Here is a 26,489-nt window from a genome sequence, read left to right as displayed (position 1 = left end):
AAATTATTTTTTTTACGTGAATTTTATATATATATTCTTTTAAAATGATTATCTCGTAATTATACGCTCATAATTAACTATCATTTTTTAAATGCGTCGTTTTCTTGAAATAGAAAAAACCATCTCCAAACCTTTTGGAAAAAATACACACACAGGACCACCAAACTGTTAAACGGTTCGTGCGAGTCCGTCGTGAACTGGTCGACGACTTGGCGTCCAGGCTTACACAATAAATATCGTTTATTAGGCGCGCTTTATAGTACAAAGCCGCCCGTTTCCTTCTAAAAAGCATATTCCTCGATCGTATTTCTTCCGTGCTTGCTGGAACATACTTTTTATATTCCTCTCTAATACCTTTCCTCTACTTTGTGATCACTTTGAGCTATCTTCTGCATTGGAAACCTGACCTCGCTATCTCGCTCTATTCTACGAGAAAAATGGTTCATATCAAGGAGTTGTATCCTTTTCCGTTTTCTCATTTAGTTCATATTTGACCAAGTTGTTCTGGTGAGAAAAGAACTGCTTTTTTGTGTGTATTACATGTTGATTGATATTGGCATGATGGTGTTTTTTATATACTAGGTTCGATGTACAGGATTCTTAACTTTAAACGCCTTAGTAGTTCCTTTGCCGTTTTGCCTTACTGAACGTTGAAGATGATACTGTTTTCGATCCATGCAGATAAAATTCTAGACCTGTGATTTCTGGGATTTCTTAGTATAATTTGTGACTTTCATCCAACTAGCGAGAACCAATACCTCAGAAAGTTTTTTTTTTTGGGCTACCGTACAACTTGGGTTATCCCCTAATTATATCTCCTATTTGTAATATTGCATCAAGATCTTATTTTGTTGCACATTAGTGTTATTTCTTATTATATTCCTTTTTATTTGCTCTCAAATCTTAATCCACTTTAACTCCGAGAAGTTCTACAGTGGAGCTTTTGACTATTATATGGATATATTTTCACTCAGTCTCTGTTATATGCTGGTTTTAAGCAGTAGGATGTGTTTATGCTTTTTGGGGCTATGAAAAAGTGTTACTTTTAGTTTCTTCGTGCAATTCTTGGTAAAGAAACCAGTTATCTGTTCCATTTGGAGGTTTCCTTAACCTGCTACTTTTCAATTGGGGGAACTTCCATGAAGTCGGATTGTCATGCCCGTGTCGTTGGAAGAGGTATGCTTGATTTTTTCATGATTTACAAAGTGATTCTAATTATTAGGTACCCCATTTAAACTAACCCATTTAAGTCAGATTTTGAGTTTGTCTCTAAATTCCATGTTTGCAATGCAGTATCGTGTGGCACATATGTTCGTTGTGATGAAGATGTCACAACAGCACACGACTGGGGAGGAAGGGATAGAAGTAGTAGAGAACAGACCCTTTGAAGACAATGCCCTTGGGAAGGGTCGATACACAAATAAAATTTATCGCCTTCAAAGGTATTTGGATTGGCGACTGAAATTAAAGTTTGTTAGTATGAAATTATTGTTATTGAGTTGTGAATTGGCATGTGAAAGCTGTAAATCTGTTTGTGTCAGCCCTTTATTATTTAGTTAGTTAGCTAATGTTTCCTTAACATTTGAACTGCTTTATTGCCTTGTCAACTGAGAAAGTTGGAATGTTTTGATTGCAATTCATTGGCTGAGAAGTTATGAATGACTTTAAATTTTAGTAGGGCGCTGATGATCTAGTCTCTCATTAGGTGTTTGCACTATGTTTATGTGACTAATAAGCTTATGACTGCTGCATAATATATTGAAAACTAACATGAGCCTGTTGTAAGGACATGCTATCCTTGTATATGTTTGATAACTTTTAATTTCCATCTCAACACTAAAGATCAGCTACATACGCAAATGTTTTGGTAGAATCCCTTTTTCTCTTTATTTTCAATATAATATATGGAAATAGTTTTTAAATTCTCTTCCTTTGCAATGCTTGTTGCAGCAAAATTCCATCTTGGCTTACTACTTTTGCACCAGCAGATGCTCTCATCATGCAAGAGGAATCGTGGAATGCATTCCCAATATGCAAATCAGGTTTGTCGTGTCATCATGAAAATTTTGCTTAACATGTTCCTTTTATAACTTACATTAATGTGTGTTTTTTTGGCTGTCACTTGCAAATGGATGCTACATTACCCAGTAATGAAGGTAAGAACTTCCCCCATTAATTTCTCATTCAGTAAATGCTTGTGGGCAAATACTTCTATTGATAATGAAGTGTATGCCTATTGGTTTTGCATTTCTGCAGTGCCCATATTTTCCCAGGTTTCAGTTAAGGATTGAAACTGTTCATAGGCCTGACAATGGGGAGTCAGAAAATGTAAGTCTTTGGAAGTCTCTCTTTTTCTTTGACCAAATTTACCTAGCCTTAGAGCTTTGTCCAGACCCCTGCATTTTCTTTTTGGGTCATAGGCTCTAGCAGCTGCATCTCATTGATTCTATGTTTTCTTTCTTGTTGGTATCTTTGGCCACTCCATAACTATATCTTGATGTTATCAATTGTACGGCTCTCACTTCTAGAATTGAACTAATTGTATCATTTTTTATTGGCACTGGGTGTCCGAGATCAAAGTCCCAACTAGTTCTGCAGGTGCATAAGCCCTCGACAAGGAGTTTCCCACACGTGTGTCTCGGGTAGTTCATGGGAATATTCCACCAGTCCAATCACCCCTATAATTATTTGCACCCAAGTATTCGAACCTTAGACCTGGAGGAAGCATACCACCAAGACCAAGGCCCTAAACACTTGAGCCAACCCAACTAATTGTATATTGTAGGGTTAAATTTTATTTTATTTTATTTTTGTTTACTTGTTTTTGGAAAGCCTATTCTATTTGGAAAGGATGGTGAAGAAAATAAAACGCCATTATATCTATCACATGTTGCCACTTTTCGGTGCGATCCATGTGAATGTGAAGTGTAAATTATTTACTTTACGTTTTTAGTAAGACTTATTCAATAATTTACTAAATTTTGGATATTGCAAATATATCTTTAACTTGATTTTTCAGATATGTGTCTTTTGTGTTACTCCCTAGGTAATGGTATAACACTAGTTGATAATATTCCAAGTTTACAACAAACATTTCTTTGATACCTATGTGTATGATTTTCCTATAAATCTTTTATCTGGTGTTCATGATAAGACAACTGTGGCTCTAACATTTTATCGAATATAATTCGCATTTTTCCCAGTCTCCCTTTGTTAGCTTTTTGTCGCATTTCTTAATTGTGTAGCTGTAGGTGCATGGCCTGAGTGAAGAACAACTGGCAGCTAGGGAGGTGGAATACATTGATATAGCTTCTTCTGAAGGGAACTATTGGAGTTATCTAGTTGGAAATAACAATGTGGACTTCTCAATATTCAAATCAGCAAGAACAGGTCGTGGTCCACTTTTGGAGGGATGGCAGGTTGGAATTTCCCTACCATATCATTTTCTCTGGTACTATGCATTTTATGGATGCCACTACTCAAGGAACTTCACAGGAATTCCTTCTATTGACTTGTCCTTTCCAAGTCTCATATAGGCCCATCATGCTGTTTCAATTCTATCCCTTTTGACAGCTTTCGGTGATATGAACCCATGGAAATGGAATCCCTTGAACCCACAATCAATTTGAAAACTCACCCCAAGAAAGCCAAAATCAAGCCAATGGAAATGCCCATCATTCGGGGGAATTGTGCAGTTGTTTTCTTGTTGCTTTCTCCTTCAAAGAAACTTACCTCACTTTACACATGGCTCATATTAAAGTGATAAAACACACAGGAAACATTTTTCAATTTTGTATTTCATTTCTAGATCTCTCAAGAAATTATCTATTCTCAAAATTCAAATATTTCTTAAATTTCACTTCACTGAAATAACATTTTGCTTTTGCAATAATAATAAGTGATGTAATGTACCTTTTTCTCATAAAATCTTTAAGGACAATATTGGAAAACTGATATAGAGATAATTCATTGAAAATCATTTATTAGTATTTAAAGAAAAACTGTCCTTGCCAAGAGACTGTGCACCCTTGGTGTCGGTTAAAAAAACAAAGAGAGAAGCAATTTTCATGTTTAGAACTATTTCCACAAAATGAAAAATAACTTGTAGCTATCACAATTTTATGGATCAAATAACTTGTAAAACAATTATCATCATCCTCTCTGATTTCCATGTTTCTTAAATCTTTTCACCTCGTGAAAACAAAAACAACTTTGATTGAGTCATTAATCATTTGCAGGATAGATGTGATCCTGTTATGACAACGTACAAATTGGTAACAATTGATGCACCATACTGGGGCTTTGGATATCAACTCGAACAAGCTCTAATAGCGGTAACACCTAGTTGGTTACAATCATTCTTGACATATAACTTTCAATAAAATTTATTTGGTAATGATACTTCTCCTAGCATCTGAGAAGGAGGCCATACATCTCTGAATTTTCACTTGTCCATGGCCTTCCAGTTCTTAAAGATCCTGCTGAGGCAGGGCTTGACGCAACTCTGCATGTATGGAAAACATAGTTCACATCTCCCTCTTCTCTGTTCTTCCAAGATGATCTATTTGCTTATTAAAAAGGAAGATTATAGATTTAAGGGACTTGATTGAGAGGTTATATAATTTTTCTTGGGAAATAGTTTGCAGGACTAAGATGCTGATTTGAAAAGGGCAGATTTTATTAAGTGAAATACTGTATGAAATTATAAAGAGATAAATTATGGAAAGATTGAGAGTTTTCTGAATGGACTACTGGAGAAAAGAAGAATTATACATTGAAAGAGGTGGAAAACCTTAGGCCTTTTACTGACTAGCAGCACGATGTTGGACGAACAACAATTAATTATACTGAAGTTAAGAAGCTGAAGATACCAATAGTTGTAATTGCTAGAGTATCATTACCTTTATCTCTTCCTGTATATTCTATTCTTCTTAATTTCCTTATATTTTCAATATATTTATTTTGGTTGAGTATACATTATTATGCCCTAGATTTCTTGTTGCATACAAGATAAACAGGATTCGTTAAAGTTTTCCTTACCGCCAAGGAGTGAAAAACCTTACCGATGATTTTTATGTTTTTGGTAGGGTGAAAAGGCTCTCTTTTTGGAAAGTCATCGTAATTGTTTTAGTTGGATTGATGAATGGTATGGGATGACAGTGCAACAAATATGTGAACTGGAACAACAGAGCCATTCTGCATTAAATGAGGTAAGAAGGTCCTATACTTTGACACTCGGTAGAAATTTTGATAGGATCAGTGATTCTATGGTTGAATTTGCACATATCCATTTGAGGATTATGCGAGGATGCCTATAACCATTAAGGTTGAGGCCTTTCTCCAGTTGGATATTTAAGTTATGATATTTCTTTTCTGCTTCAAGGTGGGGGATTGAAATTGCATGGGATGCTGTAGAATTGAGTTCCATTTATTCTTCCATACCAGTATTTCTTGCTCAATTACATCAAGTCATGCTAAGTTTGATTTTATACACGCGCGTGCATTTCTGTATATGTACCAAATTTCATTTCAAATTATAACCAACGATTCTAAAGATCAAAAGAAAATGTAATCATTATCATTCCTTAATGTTTTAAAATGGCAACAAGAAAAGTGAACTCATTTACTATCAAGTAATGTTAAATAAGAATTCTTGAGTACTGAATCTTAAATGGTATTCGATCTTGTTCAGAAAAGAGTCCATATAAGATATAAAATTTCGATTCCATATTTTATAATTTTCTTTCTGTTGCTTATATAATTCAGTTCCTGCTAACTAGCATATTGTGCTCAAGAGCAGAAACTTGGCAAGCAGATGTTGATGACAAGCACGGGAGACTAGCCCCGGGTAATTTCACTTGATAGTGAACATATTTATGGCAGGAGCTCAACATAGATGATGGCAGCATGCGCATGCAGCTGAGATGCAAAAGCATGATCTAAATCCTGGCAGTGATATATTTGCAGTGCAACTGCTACAACATGCATATCATCTGAAGTAAAAGTGAATGAATGTTACAAGAAGGTTGTATAGCAGCTGACATATTCAATCCCCATATTGTATCTTTTCTGGTGCTGTAGTAATGATTCTTACTTGCTTACACACACATTGAAAAAGTATTCTAATCTTTTATAATGTTTGGACCGCTTAAGCCTACAAATTTATTGAAGTGACCTCAATATTATTTGCTGATTTTGGGTGGAAATTAGGTTTGTGCAATTTCTATCTATGAATGATCTCTAATTGGGATGAAATTTAAAAAAAAAAAAAAAATTGAAGCAAAATTTAGTTGTTTGACAATGTTTTGAGAAATAATAATTCTACTCATCATCTTTACATCACGTACTATACATGATTTTTATTTTTATTTAAAAGTTATGTGTGGTGTAAGGATGATGAGTAAAAGAATTCAATTAATTTAGTAGGAATAAAAGAAAAAAAAATTAAAACGTGTGTAGTGTGTGGTGTAGATTGATGTGTAGCAGAGTCCTTTGAGAAAACTGAATTCACGGTTTAATATTTAATTAAGACATGCAAGTCCCAAATTTTGAACCCTAAACGGATTGAATTTAAAAAAATAAATGTAATGCTTAATCAATATACGGTAGAGTATGTATCTGGTTTTAACTTTTTTTATTTTTATTTTTGGGTCCTTTTCCCCTGATGCAATCTATAATATAGATTCTATATATTTTTTTTCAAACATTTTTTAAAACTTCTTTAAATATATATTTTTTTAGAATACATAAATTTACCAGTAATTACTATTTTAAATATAAAATTAAAATACACTAACAGTTAAGAATACTGTTAGCTTAGCCCAATACCAATAAAGCCAAAAATATAACTCTTTTTTTTTTTTTTTTTTGTTAAATTTGCTGTATTAGATTAACTAAAGCCACTCAAGTTATAGAGAAATCCAACACGAGTACGTTTGGGTAGTGAAAATATTTAAGAAATGTTGAGAATAATTATGAATAATAATAAAAAAATAATAACAAAATATTGAATAGTAGTAAAAAATAATAAATAGTAGTAAAAAATATGTAAAAAATAATAATAAAATAATAAATAATAATAGAAAATGTTAAAAATACTTGAGGTAATTTTGGTATCCAAGGCTCTCATCTTGATTGACGTGGCTACAGCCACGTGGCTCCTTTAATTATGGAAAAATCGAGGGCAGCTGAAATTAAAAATAAAAACGAAATTAAACGTGAATCTCCCTCCCTCCTGTCCACGGCTCCACCCTCTCCCAAATCAGAAAGGTAACAAACCCACCAATTAAGTTCGATTTTGCTCCTCCTTGACTTCGTTCTGATCCAACTCCGACACCAATATTATATATATTTTATAAATATATATATATTTTTATATATTAATTATATAAAATTTATATAATTATATTTTATATAGTTAGTTAAACCTCATGCTATACTAGCATGAGCTCATTATTATTAAATAATATATTTATACTATAATATATATAGACTAAATTGATTAATAATAGTTTAGTATATATAACCATTATGCTATTACAATATTACTATAATATAACAATAAATTACTAATGTATAAATATAATAACATGTAATACTAATGTATAAACACTAAAATGCATAATAACATGAAATAATAATGTATAATAACTAAAATATAAAAACATATAATAGTAATGTATAATAACTAATGTTCTAATATATAATATATAATCACTAGTGACTAGTATAATAAATTAAATATAGAATATATGTCTAGTAAATAATTAAGTTAGAAATTAATATAATAATATATAATACTTTAGTAGAACAATATATAACTAACTACTAATGTATAAATATGTAATACTATTATACTAATATATAATACTAATTATTCTTTAGCTATTAATAGGAATAAGTTAGACACTAATTATAGTAAAAGTATAATGAGTTAATAACATGTAATTAAACACTATTTATAAAAACCATAATACAAGTCTATAGACTATAACATGTAATACTATAGTATAATAATATGTAATTGTCAATAATCAATCCTATAGTATAAATACTAACAATAATAATATTATAGACTTATAGTCTACATTTAATACCAATGTATAATAATACTAGTATAATAATTATATTTAAATTTTAGTCAATATAGTACGAATCTATTTAAATAATAATTTTTATTAATTAATACTTACAATTAAATTGAGTGATAAAAAAAATTATAAAAATTATAAATAAAAATGATAAGTTGATAACATATAATTAGATAGTATAATATGATAAGATGTTAAAAATATTATATGAATCTATGATAAATGATAACATATAATTAATAATAATAATCAATACTTACAATTATAAATACTATAAATAAAAAAAATTAAAACCCTAAACAAATTAAATTAAATTTAGTGTATCCATGAAAATCAAAGAAAACGGCGCCGTTTTTCAACATCCCCCCCGCCCCCCGCGGGCGACCGGCGCAGCCTCAGGCCCTCACCCAGTCACTCTCGACTCTCTCTCTCTCTCCCGCTCATAATTTCCATTTTCCTTCGGCTTCAAAAAACCCTAGCCTCCACAGGACCACTCTCGTCTCTCTCTCTCCCTGCGAGTCTCCATCTCACCCTGCAACAGTCCCCCCCGATCTCACCCTGACCCAGTCCCCCTGACCCTGATGCAGTCCTCCCCGACTTTCGTCTCTCTCTCGCCGAGTGGCCGCTCGACCTCACCCTGACCCAGTAACCACCCCCGCAGGCAGCGGTCGACACGGTAAGCCTCACTCTCTTCTCCCTTCGTCTTCTCTCTCTTTGTGTAAAATGTAAAATGTGAATCTGTGTAATTTTGCGTTGTGATGATATGGTTGTGTAAAATCTGTGTAATGTTGTGATGATATAGTTGTGTAAAATCTGTGTAATTTTTTGTTGATGAGTTTGTGTAAAATCTGTGTAATTTTGTGATGATGAGTTTGTATAAAATATGTGTAACTAAAATAGGATGGATGTTGCAGACTTGCAGTTGATGAGTTTGAGTTAATATTAGGGCTGTTTTTGTTGGGATGTTTTGAAGGAATAAACTGTGATTATACTTGTTTGGATGGATGTTGCAGTTGATGAGTTTGTGTAAAATCTGTGTAACTAAAATCGAATGAGTTTGGGGCTGCTTTTTTGTTGTTGCAAGGAATGATTGGATAAAACTGTGATTATACTGGGGCTGTTTTAATTTGAGTTAATATTGGGGCTGTTTTTGTTGGGATGTTTTGAATGAATAAACTGTGATTATACTTGTTTTTGGAGCTGTTTTTGTTTGTGTGTTGTGGTTTGGGGCTGTTTATATATTAGTATGATGCTAAAGTTGGGACTGTTTTAGTGAACATGTGGGCTGTTTTATTTTCTTTCCGTAATTTATGGTGTAGTTGGGCAGTTAATCTTACTTACAATTATCAAAAAAAAAAAGTTGGGCAGTTAATCTGTGTTCCACAAGGTTGAACATTTTTATAAGTACAAAGTTGAAGTTTTATCACCTTTAGGAATTCAGACTTGACGAAATCACCTCTTTTTGATAAACTAATTTAGTGCATATACGACATAAGTTGTCATGTTATTTCCTGAAAGTCTTTTTGATGTCTGTTTTGTGCCTTACAATCTTGAAAATCATGAAAAGAAAGATTGGATAACTTATATCACGTTCCTTGGTTGAATTGAGAGGACCATCAACAATGCTTGCATTTGATTTTTGGAGTTTGTAAGATCATTGAACTGTTAGTGGTTGGAGTTTGTTAGTCTCTTTGAACTGTTATATAGTTATTGGAGTTCAGGAACTCCTAAATTTCATGGTATTAATGTTATTCTCTGTGAAATTCATGGAGGATAATGGATATTTACTGCATAGCAAAATTCATAGTTAGCTCTATTGTCATTATCATTTTCTGGTTGGTATGGCAAAATATTTTCTAACTAAAATCTTTTGATATTTTTTTTAAGCACAGCTTAGAAGTTGGAATGGTAGTGTGGCACTTGGAACATTTAATTTGTTGTAATTTGTTTGTTGTTGGTAACATTTAATTTGGTTGGCACTTAAAAAATGTTTGTTGTAATTGTTGTAAGAACATATTATTATGATTGATGTGGATGATAGGTGTGGATGATTTTGGATGTGGTCGATGGATGATGGGTGTGGATGTTTATTGTAGACTTGAAGTGATTAGTTGGATGTGGATGATGGATGATGCATTGATGGGGGTGGATGTTTATTGCAGTGATTAGTCATTTTTAATTTTTTTTTAATTTTTTGAAGCATGTTAGTAACTTCGTATGTTACTTGTTTTTATTTAGTTTTATTTTTTGTTATGTTTTTAGTAAAAAGTAAATTATTTACTTTAGATTGTGATTTTTGAAAAAAATTAAATTTAAAAGCTCACACAAAAAATTCTTTTTAAAAAGTGTGCCAAATATGAAGTTGAAAACAGTAAAAAAAAAAAGAAGCCCAAAACAAAGCCCAAATCCGACTCCGCTCTGACTTCTCTCCGACAAGTCTGAGTCGGAGTCAGAGCGGAGGATAAACATGTCACAATTGGAGTCAGAGGATGGCCACACCGACTCCGACTTGATCGGTGCTCAGCCCTATCCACGACTCCACCCTCTCCCAAATCAGAAACACATCGACTCCCCAAGGCTTGGAGCGTCACCATTGAGCCATCGTCACCACCTTCGCAACTGTCGCCTCCATCCTTTGGATTCATGGCTGTAACCTCACCATTGAGCCACCGTCGCTCCATCCCAAAGCTTGAAACCCAAGCCCCTCCAGCGTCCTCTCCCAAATTTGAAATCCTAAGAGCTCTGCCGCCTCCCATCTATTGGACTCCCCAAAGCCTGAGGCCAACCCCCTCACCACTGAGCCTACCGTCGCCGCTGGTTGTTACCATGGTGCAGATCTCCATTTACGCCGTGGTCTGGGTTCCCTCACGTAAAAACTGAGGTTGTTACTCTATATCTATCTATCATGTAATTTCTTTATTGTTTTAATTTTTCTTGCATGAATTGCCCCTCGAATTACTCTATGGATTTATGTTTGCTAATATATGTCTCCTGCTCAATGCGATAGCTAAATCGAGCCTAGAAAATCCAGCTGAAATGCAAAGTAGTTTATGAAATTGTCTGCTGAAATGGCCTTATGATTATAGTAGTTTATAAAATTATAGAATGTATATAAAGAGGAAAAAAACTGTTTAGTTTTCTAAAATTGGATTAAAATTTAGGAAAGTATTCAACTTGTGCCATTGGAAATTTGGCATTTAGGAAATTGTAGAATGTATTTGAAGAGGAGAAAAACAGTTTAGTTTTATAAAATTGGATTAAAATTTAGGAAAGTATTTAACTTGAAATACATTGGCAATTTGGCATTTAGGAAATTATAGAATGTATTTCAAGTGGAGAAAAACAGTTTAATTTAGGAAAGCATGAATCATACTATTCTGTTTAATATATTTTAGATAACAATCTACAAAAATGATTGAGATTGGTTCTTATAGTCATAGCACAATATATAGACAGAGTGGAGGAAGGGCCATAACACGATTCTTTTTAGCACTTTATTTTTATGGGCCTCTGTCATTAATAACAATAAAAATTTTATGGGCCTCTATCAGCAACCAGACCATATTGATCACGTGTGACAGACTTTAGCTCAAAAATCATGCATGAAATGACTGAAAATAGCAAATAAATTTAGAATAATAGTGGAAGGGACAGAAACTTAGAAGTATATATGTGATTGATTATTGAATGAATACTCTATTAATCTTGAAAGCCCATGTTAAATTTTTAGCTTACATATGTATATGGTTTGGGTTGGACGCATTATGAGTCTGGTCTTCACATAAACTAGTAATTTATAATCTTCTAATCGCCTCCGAGGTTGTCAAGAAAACCTTACTCAAGTCAAATTGATGGAATGCACAAAGCTAGCTAACTGTATATGGTCTAATTTTCAATAGACATAATATGTAGATCCTATAAACAATATAAATAAAATGCTTAATAAATATTGATATAGGTTTTAGAATTCAGGCAAAAGCTTTAGGGAATCCGTACTGTCGCAAACAATAAGTTGCAGGTTTAGGTGCCCATATATCAAAAGAAAAGAGGGGAATGCACAAATTGATGGAATGCACAAAGCTAGCTAACTGTATATGGTCTAATTTTCAATAGACATAATATGTAGATCCTATAAACAATATAAATAAAATGCTTAATAAATATTGATATAGGTTTTAGAATTCAGGCAAAAGCTTTAGGGAATCCGTACTGTCGCAAACAATAAGTTGCAGGTTTAGGTGCCCATATATTGTCCAAACTTGACACCAAACTCTAATTTAGGATACTTTGCAATACGAACTGTGTAGTCAAACTGAAATAATCAATAAAGTATATATGGGGAATTGAATATGTTAGCTGCTATATAATCTTGGAAATGAGTGTTGTAGGAGACTAGAAGTTACACTGCAAACGTATAACGGGGATAATTTAGATAATACTTTGCAGATCAGCTGCAAACAAACGTCTATGTGAGCTCCTGCTATAAATATCTTTAGAATCAAATGAAGGGTTAATCTTCTAAGCATGTAATCAATGCCCGCTTGCCAAGTTTCTGCTTTTAATCACAAGATGCCAGTAGCAAGAACTGAATTGTATTAATAAACATAAAGCAGATTATGAAATAGCTAACATAAACTTTATATCTTGTATTCATGCCTTTTTTTTCTTTTGACAAAATATTGCTGGGGTGTAATTGCTGGGTTGATAGTTTTGAAAATATCACTGGGGGTGAAAGATTTTTGTAGTTCATATTGACACAATGTCTGAGGCACGTAGTAGCACTACCAATATCTGATGCTCAAGAAACAAACGTGTGTGTAATCCAAGTTTACTTTAGACAAGGTATATCCATCTTTGCTATTCAGTGTAGCATTAATCCTAGCCATACACCCTATCTTCTTTGTTTGTCTTGGCTTGAGAACAATGACAGCCTTACTCTTTGATGTGCCTTGTCACGCACATACCAATGTAAACCATCTGACATTCCCATCATCTCCCTGTTTAGAATTCCTTTTACACACCCCAAATCCCTTCTGCTTACCATACTTCATATAGTAAGACCAAACTTCTTCTACCGATGAAAATGTCATTCCAACCTTAGGTTCTTCAATGGTTTCATCACACTCATTATCTGCATGTACCACCTCATACATTCATACTCATCATCTGCATGTCTTACCTCATCACCCTCATAATTTGCTGGTCCTACCTCATCACCCTCATTTTCTGCATGTCCCATGTCAAAATCCATTGCAAGTCCAACCTTTAAATTATCTAAGAAGACGCAACCATATTCAAATAAAGATTAAAAAAAAAAATTCTGGGTTTGATATTGCAAATTCTGGGTTTTTGTAGTGTTATCCTAATGTCAACAATAAAACTCATAAGGTTTAGAATGTCAACAATAAAACTGAAACCAAATTAATACATCTGAGAGTAGTCAAAATATCTAATGTATTATTAAACCATGCAATCCTACAAAAATTCAATTTAACTAAATCCCAAAGTAACTGTAGCTAGTAGTATATATTAAAAATTACAAAGAAAAGTTGAGATTTGAAATAGCTAACATGGAGCAAAGGTCTTTTGCTCATGAATTTAGCCGTATTGGACCTGCTTTTTCAAGGTCTGACAATAGTGTTCATAGACAGAACCAAGCAATCATTACAACTCATTTAACTTTTTACATGGAAGAATTTTCGGTAATGTTAAAAAAATATCATGTTTTCTATGAAATAAATATCATGTTGCAATAAGTTTTATTGCAATCATAAAAGGTGTGAACCACTTAAGAAATTGTTAATAAGACACGAAGTTCAAAGTTGTAAATGAGTTCAATCTTATTATCCTCATGACTCAACCATTTGTCCGCATGTTTCCTTTTCTACTGTTCTTAGACACTTCAGTTCTAATAGAGCTTAATGAAAGAGAAATCCTACCCACATGGAAGTCAAAAGTTCTCTCCACAGGACAATCCAAATTGATATTCTTAGTGGTCCCCCTTTCTTCCCCTCGAAAATTTTAAATGCAAAACAAAATTGATAGTTGTCCTAAAAGGAATAGAACAATCCAAATTGATATTCTTAGTGGTCCCTGTTTACCAAACGAATTCCACCGAAAAAAATCTGGCCCCTCAATGGATACCTATTTTCCTGAATCTTCAACCCAAAAACATAATAGAAGAAAGCAAAAAACATGGACCCGATACCCCACTCTTTGGATGAACACAAAACAGAGTTGAAGATCCCATAAACGTAAAAGGTGCGGGATGGGAAAAAGAACAAAGAACATCAAGCATTGAAATATCCTCTGTACAAAAACTAGTTGCACTGAAATACGTTGGAGTTGTAAGCATTGAGATATTGATATCATCAAAAACAAAACTAAGCAGGTGAAGTTTAAGGACAGTGGGGGAGGTGAAAACTTACCGTTTGGATTCCTAGGGAAGCGAGGCCGGATGAAGGGGATCCAAAAGAAGGCACCGGAAATTGAGGGCTGCTACCGCGCGGAGTGGAGGCCGGTGCCAAACGGAGGGAGAGGGATTCTGTCAGTATGGGTTTCGGGTTAGGTCATCTGTATGGATGGGAGGGTATTTCTATTTCAGATTGATTTTCCTTTTTTTTTTTTAAATAATTACGTGGCATGACACATCAGTCGGGACTGAACGTCAGGACATAACCTCGGTGACTGTAGAAGAACTCCAAGTTATACTATGAGGTGCAGTAAATCAAAAGCAAAAAAGTCATACTTGCGAGCCACTGTTCACCCACCAAAGGCGCATTTTGCAAAATAATACCAACGGCAAGGAACCCTTTTTCCCTCGGAATTTCTCTTTCTTGGCCCTAGCTTCCCTGCTTCTCCCCCCCCCCTCTTCTCTCTGTCACGCTATGCTTCCCTCTTCACCATTTTGTCTTCCTTCCTATGTCCAGAAATTTGTGCTTCCGTTTCCTTGCTGGTGGGAGTGTTCTGCTGGTTTCCTCTTCTCTCCGTGTGCTTCTTGTTTTTCATACTCGCCTCTCTTGAACACATCCACAGCACTGACCATACTTTTTGAGGTTAGACTTCTCAAGGTAAGGGCCATTGCTCCTTCTCTCTCTCTCTCTCTCTCTCTCTCTCTCTCTCTCTCTCTCTCTCGCATATACCTCACTCTTTACAATTGGACCATCCTCTTTGGATGGTATACCAACAATCACATCTCTCTGGATGTGATCCTTTCACCCTTTTCCTTCTTTTATTCACAATGCCCAATGAAATTCATTCTCTACGATTTATCTATTTCAAGCTTAAAGTCTTGTACCTTGCTGTCCAGACACTCAGGGAGTCCGGCCATGAACACGTTTACGACGCTGTCCAATGCCCGCTTCGGCTCGCTCAAACTGCCGCCCTCTTGGAGGTATGAATATCTCCACCACTATTTTCCAGTCTTCTATGGATAAATGTTTCTTGGGAAATTATTTCTTAAACCCCCCAATCAGATCGAAGTCTCAGATCTGTTCAATTCTAATTTTTTCTGTGTTTCGTTTTTTAATCTTTTATTTTCCTTTGTCTAACAGATTATCCATGGTCTAGTAGGTGAGTAATCTTTTTTTGCTCCGTAATTTAGAAAAAAAAAAAAAAAGGTTTTGCTTTGAACCAGAATTAATAACTGTGTTCTTAATTAATACAAAGGCCTGGTGACATTTCCGATATCAGTAACACTGCCACAGATTGGTTCCAGGTTGTATTTGACGTGGGGTATCTTGTGGAGTTTCCCTCAGGTCTCATTGAAAGCTATTCTTACGTAATACCCAACTATCAAATTATTGTTCTTGTTGGTACGCACATGAGCGGCATCAATGGACTGAGTTGGTACCCACTGATTTACTGAGTCGTTGATTGTTTCTAATATTTTGTGTCAGCCTCAGACTAAGCTCTGTTTGGCTCAGAACACTCCAATACTATTCATTATTTTATCATTACTTTTCACCTACTTTTTACTACTATTCACTATTATTCAATATTTTATTATTACTTTTTCATTACTATTCATAGAATATCTGAGATCACCTCACTACCCAAAAGCAACCTAAATGTTGTATCTATCCGATTTAGGATCATTGCATGTCTCTGCAAATTTGAATATCTACCTCAAAAATAGCATGTTTAAGTGAGAAATTTCGTGCTCTTTCAATAGCTTTGCACCCTTGTTTCTGTTTTATTATGCTGATTTTTTTCTGCTATTTATGGATTACTTTCTTGGTTGTAGACTCATCTGGTGGAAGATATCCTAATTCTACATTTTCAGAGCATCAACCAAGAAAAATTGCTTTAGGTCTAATGGCTGCTAAAACTTGCTTTTAAATTCAATATTTGAAGGAATGGAGAAGTTAAATTGCACATAGAACAAAGGATTAATATTGATCAACAAAGATTCTCTGGCTGCTACAGTTCACAGCTATCCAGTGAGTTAAACGTAGCTGTTTTATTATGCTGGTTTTTTCTGCTATTTATGGATTAATGTCTTTGTTGTAGACCTTTCTGGTGGAAGATATCCTAATTCTACATCTTCAGAACCTTTTGAAGAAAAAATTGCTTTAGGTCTAATGGCTGCTAAAACTTGCTTCTAAATTCAAATTATTCGATGTTGTAGGAATGGAGAAATTAAAGTACACCTAGAGCAAAAGGATTTTTTTTTTTTTGTAAGTAATGTAATATTATTAGAAAGTGCAAAGGGGCACAAACCTAGTACACGGGACATAAAATAGAAGGATGGAATTATTTTTGTTGTTAAAGGTGGGGTAGGATTTAAAAACTACAGAAGGAATGTGCTGGCAATATATGCATGATACCCTAAGCTCGTATATAACTCCTTATACAGTCCAATTCCACTTGGTACACACCGAGCCTGAGATTTTTATCCATGCTACACATTTACTATTGACATTGTTCGACTTATGAAACAAGTATTGTTTTTGGCTGGGATGGGACTGTTTGGAAGTACTGAAATTTGTTAGTTTAGCCGCTAAATGTTTTAGTTTAGCATGTTCATCTATTCTGAAATGTGCCGAAAGATTTTCCTTACATGTAGGTAAAAAGCCTTCTTGTTATGTGGGTGTTGAATGAGTAAAGCTTTAGACTTTTTGCCATTACTTGTAATATATTTTTTGCAAGTTCCTATGAGTTAGTTCTTTTAGACCATCTTTTTGCAGGATTAAATGGAGCCAAGATGGAAAGGAAAGGGCTTCAAGGCTAAAGCTCTTGCAGAGCCCATTTCAAAGATTGTATCCCAATTGCGGTCATCTCTAATTCAATCAGATGCTCACGGATTGCTCGTTGGGTGCAGTGTACTAATAGCAGCAGAAGCAGAACAAATTGATCTTCTCGATCGTGCATGCTTTGGTAACCGCAATACTACAGCTGAAAAGGGCAAGGAGTGGTTTCAGCTGGGTTTGGAAGAAGCTTTTTACCTATGCTATTCATTGAAATGCCTCACAATTGTGAGTGACGATCATTGTCCAAAGAATGATGTAGAGCTATGGCAGTGCATGATATCAAAAAAATCAGCTTTCCCTGATTTCTACAAGGCTTATGCGCATCTTCGAATGAAAAATTGGGTCGTTAAGTCTGGTTCCACCTATGGTGTGGACTTTGTCGCCTATCGGCACCATCCCTCTCTGGTCCATTCTGAATATGCTGTGCTTGTTTTGTCCGAAGGAGAGGATGAGGTAAATGGCCGATTGAGGTTGTGGTCTGATCTTCATTGCGCAACTCGACTTAGCGGAAGCGTTGTGAAGACGCTTTTAGTTCTGAAGATCAATAAAAATGGCAATGGTGCTGCCTCTCCATCATCTTTGGAGAAATACACCGTCGTAGAGCGCACAATCACAAGGTGGCGTCCTGAACAATGTCGTGAAAATCCTTTGATAGATGAAAAGATTACCAAGTGAGTGCAGACATACCCAACCTGACATGAAAATTTCATACTTTCAACTTATGTAATGGATCTACAGTCTAATTCTTTACCAAGGGCTCTAATGACTAATACGTTGATGCAGGCAACGAGAAGCTCTTGGAAAAGCAGCAACTTTGAAGACGAAATTTATCACAAAACATGATGTAAAATTGAAGAAGGGCGTAGTTGGAATCGCAAGCAGTCTTATTGTAGTTAGTGTTAGTCTTACTTTAGTTCTTATTTCCATTATGGTAAGCCGTCGGTTTTGTTTAAATTAAATCTTCTTGAGTTAGAATTTATTGGATTTATGAGTTGATGTAGAAAGTGGAGTTATCTTACCCCAGTCCGCACCTGCCATTCTTCGTTGTAAGCTTTGGATTGAAAGAGATGGCCAAGCATTCCAGAAAGTGAATTACCTTTCTCTTGACTCGCCGGGTTGTTAAGAGGATGTATGTCATTGGTGTAAGGATAACACAATATGCCAAAAGGAAAAACACTTCGGACTATAATAAAAAAATAAAAAATGCTTTTTATATAACAAATCAATGCTTCAATCAACGTATTAATCATCCGTAACATGCTTTTTTATTCACCAATCTGATGGATTTTTCTTGTATTTTGATGTGAGTAATCGTGGGCTTGAGTTGTGGAGGCCTGAGAGGCAGAGGTGTATGTATGTATATGCAGCAAGCAAGCATCTGAATTATGAGGAGATGTGAGTTTTGCTAGATGACAAAATATAGAGAAATATTCTAGTTATAAAAAGATTATATAAAATAATCTAACAAACTGATGTGATTTAATGTGATTCGTCAGATTATAAAATTATTTTTATTGTAAAATAGATTTGATGGATCACATAAAATAACATCAATTTGTAAAATTATTTTTATATAACTCGTTTGTAGTAAAACCATGATCTAGGAACATGTTAATGGATTTTTCATGTGATCTTGTCCTTGTCTGTCCGTCCGTCCGTCCGGGGGAAATTTGTTTTCTCCCACCCGGACGTCATTTACATAAGCTTGCTATTGCTACTTATCAAACACGTTGTTGATGTGAAAACTTGTCATTATGATTTGCATAAAAAAAGATATTTATATTTTAAATTTTTGGAGTAATTATTCTAAATTAATTACACAGAATTAGTGGGTTTTGAGCATTATACTCCGCTCTACATCCTATTTTAAAAGAGGAATAAATACCAATTGAGATAAATAAGCTCATTTTCCCTTATCAACCAGCTAGCACCACCCCAAAATCACTATGAAAATTAACGTGTGTTTAGTGATTTGATGTTGATATTTTGCACTGAAGAGCCAATTTGGAACTGTTTTTCTAGCTGAGAAAATGTACACAAAAACATATACATTACATGTCAATCAAATCCTACCCATCCACAATAACACTAGTAACATCTTTTTTGTTCCTTTTAAAAGTGATAAGATTGATAAAACTCATGAAAAAGACCTTAAAATCAAGCATATACAACCAAACTTTAATTAATACAAATGATCAGTTCACCAGTCCAAGACAAGCCAGCCCTTAAAAGTTAAATCAATACCCAAATCTCCATATTACATCATTCTTGAAATATTAAGCTTCATAAGTATTAGTTGTTCCTCCCCCATCATAGTTAAAGCTGGATCCTACTAGGTCGTGCCTTGGTCATCCTTGCCTCGCCAAAGGGTTCGTCGTTGTCCATCCTGCGGTTGTTCCTAAATGCGGCGTAGCCAATCACATAAAAGATTACCAGGATGATTAACACAACAATGTTAATCACGGAAACCTTCCTCCAACTCTTCTTGAGGCTAGCAAGAACACCAGCTTTGCAGGAGTCACAGGAATAGCAAAGTTGGTCTTGTTCATTGCTCCACTTGGAGCAGTCAAGGTTGCTTCCCACCATGCCTCCTCCAGGGTTCCAGAATGTCTCGTTTGCATAGACATAGCCACATTCTGTGGGGGGCTTGCAGCAACCAGACTATGTAACAAAACCAAACAGTACATTAAATGTGGAATCACTGCTTGTGACAGGCCGAGCCCATGTCACCGAGCACACTTATTAAGAGGGAGTATAGCCCACACATGATATAAAGCGAGTCTTACAGTATTATTTGATTATCTCTTTTATCTTAAATCCGAAAATTCTAATAAAAATTCCAAAAGATGTTGATCATATAGAAAAATAAAACCTAAGAGAAAAACATATTCCCCTTAAAAAGTGTCTCTCGAATCCAGTTAAAGAGGATAAAACCTGGTCCACTTAAAAAAAAAAAAAAGTAAAGCCATACCAACCCCAACCCAAAACCTACAAAGAGTAGCTAAGGAGAACATTCTTTCTGAAAATTTTGGGGATGGAAAGGAATATTTTTTTTTTTTATTCTTTCCCTGCCTTTTGGCTAAAAGATAAAGAGTACTGAGGAAAGGGACAGCCTCTCTGGGTCATGCATGTCTATATCTTTGCTTATCTTAAACGTGACAAATAATCCTACTTTTTTTACATTTTTTAAATCTTAAGGCCGATATTAAAAATTATCTCATCATTATAATTTTTTTAAAATTTTTCGTAAAATATAATAAATAATTTAATTTTTTTAAATTTTAATAAAAATTATATTCTAATAATATTTTATTCAAATTTTAATAAAATATCTCATCATATATCATATCATCTGCGTAACCGCTAAGTTATAGACAGCAAGCAAAACCAAAAGTTATCGAAAATCATGTCGTTTCGACACGTTCCCATAATGACATAATGGATCTCGTAGATGTTGGGTTCCCATTCATTTGAAAAACAGCATTATGAGGCCTCCTTGATTGAGGGCTGAGTTCAAGTCAAATCCCCCCCCACATGCCCTTTGCGTTTCTAACGGAGATCTACAACTCAAACCAGGTCTAATCTTCTGTCTTCCTTTTTTTTTTTCCCTTTGACTTTAAACCTTAAAAAATCCTAATATCTTTCTTCCAAGATATCATTACTGAAATGGCAGAAGGAGGAACAAGAAAAGAAAAGGGAAACTCCTTTACTCACAGCTCCAGAAATTGAACCCAAATAAAGGCTACAAATTAAGCTCCCTAATCAATGATATTTCTATATCTGCTAAAGACCCATAACTTTGGAATTTTCTGTGTTAGACTTGAGATATATGAAATAGGAAAAGAAACTCTTTTCCGGGTATTACCAGAACGAAGACGAAAGAAGAAAAAATAACAGCAGAAAACGAGATAGATTTTTTACTTACAGTTTGCTCATAGCCCAGAAATTAAACCCACATAAAGGCTGTATATTAAGTTCCCTAATCAATGATATTTCTATGCTGAAGACCCAAAACTTTGCAAGCCAACCACATAGAATTTTCTGAATCAGACTTTAGATATATGAACCAAGAAAAGAAACTCTTTCTGGGTGTTTCCAGATTAACGAATAAAGATGAGAAAAAAACAAAAGCTTACCTCTATGGGGTTGAGCTTTCTGAGATAAAACATATCAGCAGTTTCAGGCACACCTCCAAAAGTCCTCCCCATCTTGCCACAAGCCTTAGAGTCCCTAATGCAGGAGCTGATCTTAGACCAGTAGCTTTCATCCGCAACGCGATCCTTGAGCCAACCCGAGTAGTCCTGCAGATAATACTCGGAGTAAGCCCTGTTCAGCACGTGACGGCCGGACCCCTTGTCCGTAACCGCGTAGGCGAAGATGATGAACCCTATCAACGCGGCGATGATGAAGAACATGACGAAGAGGTAGAGGCGCATGAGGAAAGTGTTACGGTAACAGGCGCCAGCGAAACCAGCAAGGGAGACGGTCATTATGGAGACCCCAATGACTATGAGGGGCCATTGCAGGAACTTGAGGCAGTCAGTGTTGTTGGCCCTGGTGCTCAGCCATATTCCTCCTCCTAGGATTGGGATCGAGAGGAGGAAGGTCGAGAAGTTTAGCAACCCTATCACATGGTTACTGTTTCTCATCTTTGATTCTTTCTCAATCTTCTGTTATCTCTCTTTCTTTTCTCTGATCTTGATCTTTCTCTTCTTCTACTTGCAGTCCTCGAAGACTAACATGTTAGAGCAATGACATTAAATAAGCAGTGCAGCTGTCCATTTTGTACATGGTGTTTGAGTGTGGGGAATGCCTAATTAGCTTTTGCCTAACAAAAATATAAAAAATAAAACTAACTTTTTTATATAATTTTTAATAGATGTAAAATGAATTAATAAAAAAAAAATAATTATAATATTTTATGAATAAAGTTAGATATAGTTATAGATGGTATAAATATATTATATTTTTTAAAATAATAATAGAATATATCATTAAAAAATTATTATTTTTTATATGAATCATATATTTATTTATTTATTTTTCTTAAAATGAGGGCATGTTTGGGCCTTGGGGTTTGTTCTTTTTATCAGATGTAGGTGGGAAATTGGGAATGATAACAGAGTGAAAGGATGTTTAATAAAGAAGAGTGGAAGTACACTTTAATGGAGAATCTATCAGAGGTGTCTACCCATGTGAGCCCATAACGTTCGTGTATTAGACTAGATTGGACTAGATTCCAAGATATTTATTTCCTTTGACTTCATTTGAATATATCTAGCAAAGCTTGATTTTAAGATTGAGTTACGATGTTTACAAATATAAAAAGAATATACATAAATAAATTTATAAATTTTTATGATTTTATGTTAAATTTATTTTATAATAAAAATAATTTTACAATTTAACATATTGCATCAAGATACATCAGTTTGTAAATTTACTTTTATATAATCTATTTGTTATTAAAATATTTCTCTTATAAATTACAATGTGGTGCATAAATATATGACTTTATTGTAGAAATAATGTTCTTCATTCTATTTTTTATGATTCTAAGTTACAAGTGCTGATATAACACAGCTCGAGCGGTCGTTATTAAGTGGTAAATATAACATTATCCATAATAAATTATCGATTTGGAGTTGTTAGCTCCTTCCTTATCCAGTTATCGGTCGTGATCCGATGGTTATGCATGCTTTTCAACAGATTCGTTGGCACTCTACTTACCACACATATTACTTGAGCCACAAGTCGGAACATGAGTGATTAAATATTTAAAGCAAAAAATGGAATCAGCGAGACAAGACATAAAATTTAAGTGATTCAATAACATATATGTCTATAGGCTATATCTATAGAGTTTATCTCAAATGATAATCAAAGATATAGCATGATGCATGGCAGTACAAAAGATTAATACAATATCAAAATTAATTTTTATTGAATCGGATCACATCAATCGGAAGGTCACAATATATGTCCTTCAGCCCAGTTTGGCACCACCCAGTCTTACCACCACCACCAGTGACTCCCCCTCACGCCAGCGACCAAGCCAGCCACTACTGATCTTCTCCATGCGCAACTCTCTCTCTCCCCTGCAGTAACCCAACTAAAATAGGTTTAACCCATTTCTCTCTACTTGCACTGCCGTATGCAGCCATCCAGCCTCACCGTCACCACCGACGACTCTCCCTCATGCCGGCGACCAAGCCAGCCACCATCGATCTTCTCCACGTGCAACTCTCTCTCCCCTGCGGTAACTCAACCGAAATGGGTTTCATCCATTTCTATCCACTTGCGTTGCCGTACGCAGCCACCCAGGCCACCGCACCTCCACCACCTCTCGCAGACCCAGCCATCACGAACCTCTCTCTCCCTCTTCATCGCACACTGGCATTCGCATGCAAGCAGTGAACTCTCGGCTCATAATACAACACAGTGGCAAGAGACTTTGTTTAAACTACTTCAAACGTGTTTGGCATGTGAAGTCTCTTCGTCCATACGAAAATATTTAAAAAGTGTTGAGAAGTGTTCATTACCCAAACCTGCCAGACTCTAGAAAACTCGAGAAAGCATATATTGTTGTAGAATGTGAAACTAAGAGGTTGGGGCTAACTTCTCCTTCTTACTTAGGTTAATCATAGTTGGTTTTTAAATTTATAAAGTCTCATTTAGATATAAAAAATATTTTATTATAATTTATTTAATTTTATTATTATAATTTATTTAAATTTTTATATAAAATATAATAAATAATTTAATTTTTTAAAATTATAAAATAATAATAATATTAAAAAATAATATTTTTTTTAATTTTAAATTTTCATTCGAAAATCTAATCGTCTAAACCGGATCTAGAAGTTCAGAAAGGTAAACTGGATGCCGAGAAATTCGAGGAGAACTTTAGCTTTATTGAAGTGTGACGCTGCAAACTTACGTGTCTCAAGAATCAGATTCCACTCCACTTCGAAATTTTCGCACCATCCAACAAAATGGGGTCACCGTCAACTTTACTAGAAATTTCAGTTCTCCCACGTACTGACGTGCTCAACCCTATGTTCAATTGCATCTATTTTAATTAGAATTTTAAAGAGCTCACCTCATGGCAATCCAATCTAGACGAGATTAAAAATCACCCAATTGCTAAGTTCTTCTTGACTTTCATGTCAAGAAATATGAGATTGAGAGAAGAAGAGGACAGGGTGCTGTTGAACCGACAAGAGAGAGAGAGAGATAGTGACATGAGAAGGAAGAAAGATTGAGAGAGCCATAGAGGAAAGAGAGGGGGGAAAGAAAGAGACGGAGAGGATTAGATTAAATCTTGAAACAAAATCATTTTGTTAAAAAATTATCTTTTAATATACATATATATATATATATATATATGGGTTGGATCGGATGGACGGGGTAAATCTTGGGAGGGCTTAGGTACCGCCCGAGTCCCGTTCTTGGCTCCCAACTAGACAGATGTTGGACAGGATGGAGCAAGGAGGTGGGTGGCGGTTCCCCACCTCCCAAACCTATGTTCAACTGCATCTATTTCAATCAAGATTTTTATAGAGCACACCTCATGACAATCCAAATCTAGGGCAGGTTTGGGGGATGGGATGAGACACAAAATTTTCATCTCATTCCATCTCATCATTACACATTTTTTAAATCCTCATACAAAATATAATAAACAATTCAACTTTTTAAATCTCAATTCAACTTTTTCAAATCTCAATACAATAATAATACTAAAATAAAATATTTTAAATACTAAAACAAAACATAAAATTATCATCTCACCCTCCAAAACTATCCTAAATCACCTAAGTGGTGAATTCTTCTTGACTTCATGTCAAGAAATATGAGACTGACTTTGAATAGCCATTTTCCGTTTGTTTTTTTTTTATTATTATTATTTCTAACTTTGTATAAAACTATTTGGGGGCATTTGTTTGGGTCTCGCACTCCCACGGTTTTGCACTATTTTTAAATTTAGTGTTTATTCTGCTCATAAAAAAAAAAAGGTAATAAAAATTGAATTAAAAAAAAAAACTAAGTCATCTTTAAGGTAAAAAAGAGAGATGGGCAAGTATGGCTATAAATGATCATGGAGGCCAATCTTTTGCTTGCATCATGGTGACAGTCATTCTGCCTTCATATGGGGGGGCCAATCTTCTGAACTCTGGTACGTGGAATCATTGTTTTAAATATTGTATCGTACCGGTAAATATGGTTGATATTTATCGTACTGACTATTGGTTCAATATAAATATTATATATATTTTTTATCATTCTAAATATAGGTCATATTGATCGAAATTTTAGTCTTTAATTTTTATTTTTTTATTTTTTTAAATTATAAACTTATTTTTTTACCTTTAATTTAGAATAAACTATTTATAATTTATATATAATTTATTCATATATAAACTATTATTTTAAAATATAATTTATATATATATTTTTATATATAATTTATTTATATATCAACTATTTCAAAACGTTACATGAAACGGTATCGATATTGAAATATGTCATTCCAGTACCTCGATCAATATGTTATTCAAAACATTGCGTAGAACCTTGTACTTGTTTCCTTGTTTAGCGCACACAAGGTTTACCAAAAAGTTAATGACAAGGTTATTATTTTTTATTATTTATTTATTATTTATAGTGTATTTATTTTTTTATTATTTTTTAAATATTGTTTTTACATATTTAATTATTAAGAAGAAATTAAAAATATATATAATTTTATTAATAATTATTTCTTTAATTATTAAGTAAAATAAATAAAATAATAATAATAATAATAAATAAATAATAAGAGGATAATAACCTATTATTTTTCTTTTAAAAATAAAAAAAAATAAAGACGGTGCAAGCGGTTAGGATAAGGCAAGTCAATCAAACCGCCCATTGTAATTTGTAAGGAAACTTACCAAAAAGGTTGGCGGTCGGTCCATGACAGTCTTCCATACTTTATGGTCAAAAGTAATTGACATTTTTTAACTGATGGAATAGATTATAATTTTTTAGTAGTTTGAATATTGGATTTCAAGATTGATTGTTTTGGTGGTATTTTGGGGGATCGAGACTTATATTTTCTTTTCTTAAAATAGTTTTTTAAGATGAAAATTCGTTTTATTAGATA

At 34.2% G+C, this 26,489-nt stretch overlaps 3 protein-coding genes across 14 annotated transcripts; 2 read left to right on the top strand and 1 right to left on the bottom strand.

Moving 5' to 3' along the window:
* Positions 1 to 284: 284 nt before the first annotated feature.
* LOC108988582 (phosphatidylinositol transfer protein 2-like) lies at positions 285 to 5,889 on the top strand. 4 transcript variants are annotated; one of them, XM_018961895.2, is made up of 10 exons: positions 285 to 457; positions 1,146 to 1,176; positions 1,294 to 1,442; positions 1,951 to 2,042; positions 2,149 to 2,156; positions 2,257 to 2,328; positions 3,252 to 3,419; positions 4,239 to 4,334; positions 5,088 to 5,210; positions 5,801 to 5,889. In XM_018961895.2, the coding sequence occupies exons 1-10, from the start codon at positions 438 to 440 to the stop codon at positions 5,840 to 5,842; spliced, it is 801 nt and encodes a 266-aa protein (XP_018817440.1). In that variant the 5' UTR covers positions 285 to 437; the 3' UTR covers positions 5,843 to 5,889. The 4 variants fall into 4 exon arrangements, with proteins under 4 accessions (XP_018817440.1, XP_035545870.1, XP_018817441.1 ...); XM_035689977.1 differs by having other exon boundaries at positions 5,796 to 5,889; XM_018961896.2 differs by having other exon boundaries at positions 5,781 to 5,889.
* Positions 5,890 to 8,521: 2,632 nt separating this feature from the next.
* On the top strand, positions 8,522 to 18,359 carry LOC108988579 (tRNA-splicing endonuclease subunit Sen2-1-like). Of its 9 annotated transcripts, XM_035690414.1 has the most exons (7): positions 8,523 to 8,766; positions 15,020 to 15,160; positions 15,400 to 15,483; positions 15,644 to 15,662; positions 16,336 to 16,531; positions 17,264 to 18,012; positions 18,125 to 18,359. In XM_035690414.1, exons 6-7 carry the CDS (start codon positions 17,285 to 17,287, stop codon positions 18,297 to 18,299), a joined length of 903 nt encoding a protein of 300 aa, XP_035546307.1. In that variant the 5' UTR covers positions 8,523 to 8,766; positions 15,020 to 15,160; positions 15,400 to 15,483; positions 15,644 to 15,662; positions 16,336 to 16,531; positions 17,264 to 17,284; the 3' UTR covers positions 18,300 to 18,359. The 9 variants fall into 9 exon arrangements, with proteins under 9 accessions (XP_018817433.2, XP_018817436.2, XP_018817437.2 ...); XM_018961888.2 differs by lacking the exon at positions 15,644 to 15,662 and having other exon boundaries at positions 8,522 to 8,766; positions 16,446 to 16,531; XM_018961890.2 differs by lacking the exon at positions 15,644 to 15,662 and having other exon boundaries at positions 17,279 to 18,012.
* A 1,127-nt stretch (positions 18,360 to 19,486) lies between these two features.
* LOC118348519 (tetraspanin-3-like) lies at positions 19,487 to 22,106 on the bottom strand. Its single transcript, XM_035690417.1, has 2 exons — positions 21,478 to 22,106; positions 19,487 to 20,002 (listed from the first exon to the last, which is right to left on the bottom strand). Exons 1-2 carry the CDS (start codon positions 21,988 to 21,990, stop codon positions 19,658 to 19,660), a joined length of 858 nt encoding a protein of 285 aa, XP_035546310.1. The 5' UTR covers positions 21,991 to 22,106; the 3' UTR covers positions 19,487 to 19,657.
* Positions 22,107 to 26,489: the final 4,383 nt, after the last annotated feature.

The sequence above is a fragment of the Juglans regia genome, chromosome 5 (assembly GCF_001411555.2).
Source record: "Juglans regia cultivar Chandler chromosome 5, Walnut 2.0, whole genome shotgun sequence".
NCBI lineage: Eukaryota > Viridiplantae > Streptophyta > Magnoliopsida > Fagales > Juglandaceae > Juglans > Juglans regia.
The sequence above is the reverse complement of the archived record's forward strand: the minus strand, read 5'-3'. Positions and strand labels throughout refer to the sequence as shown.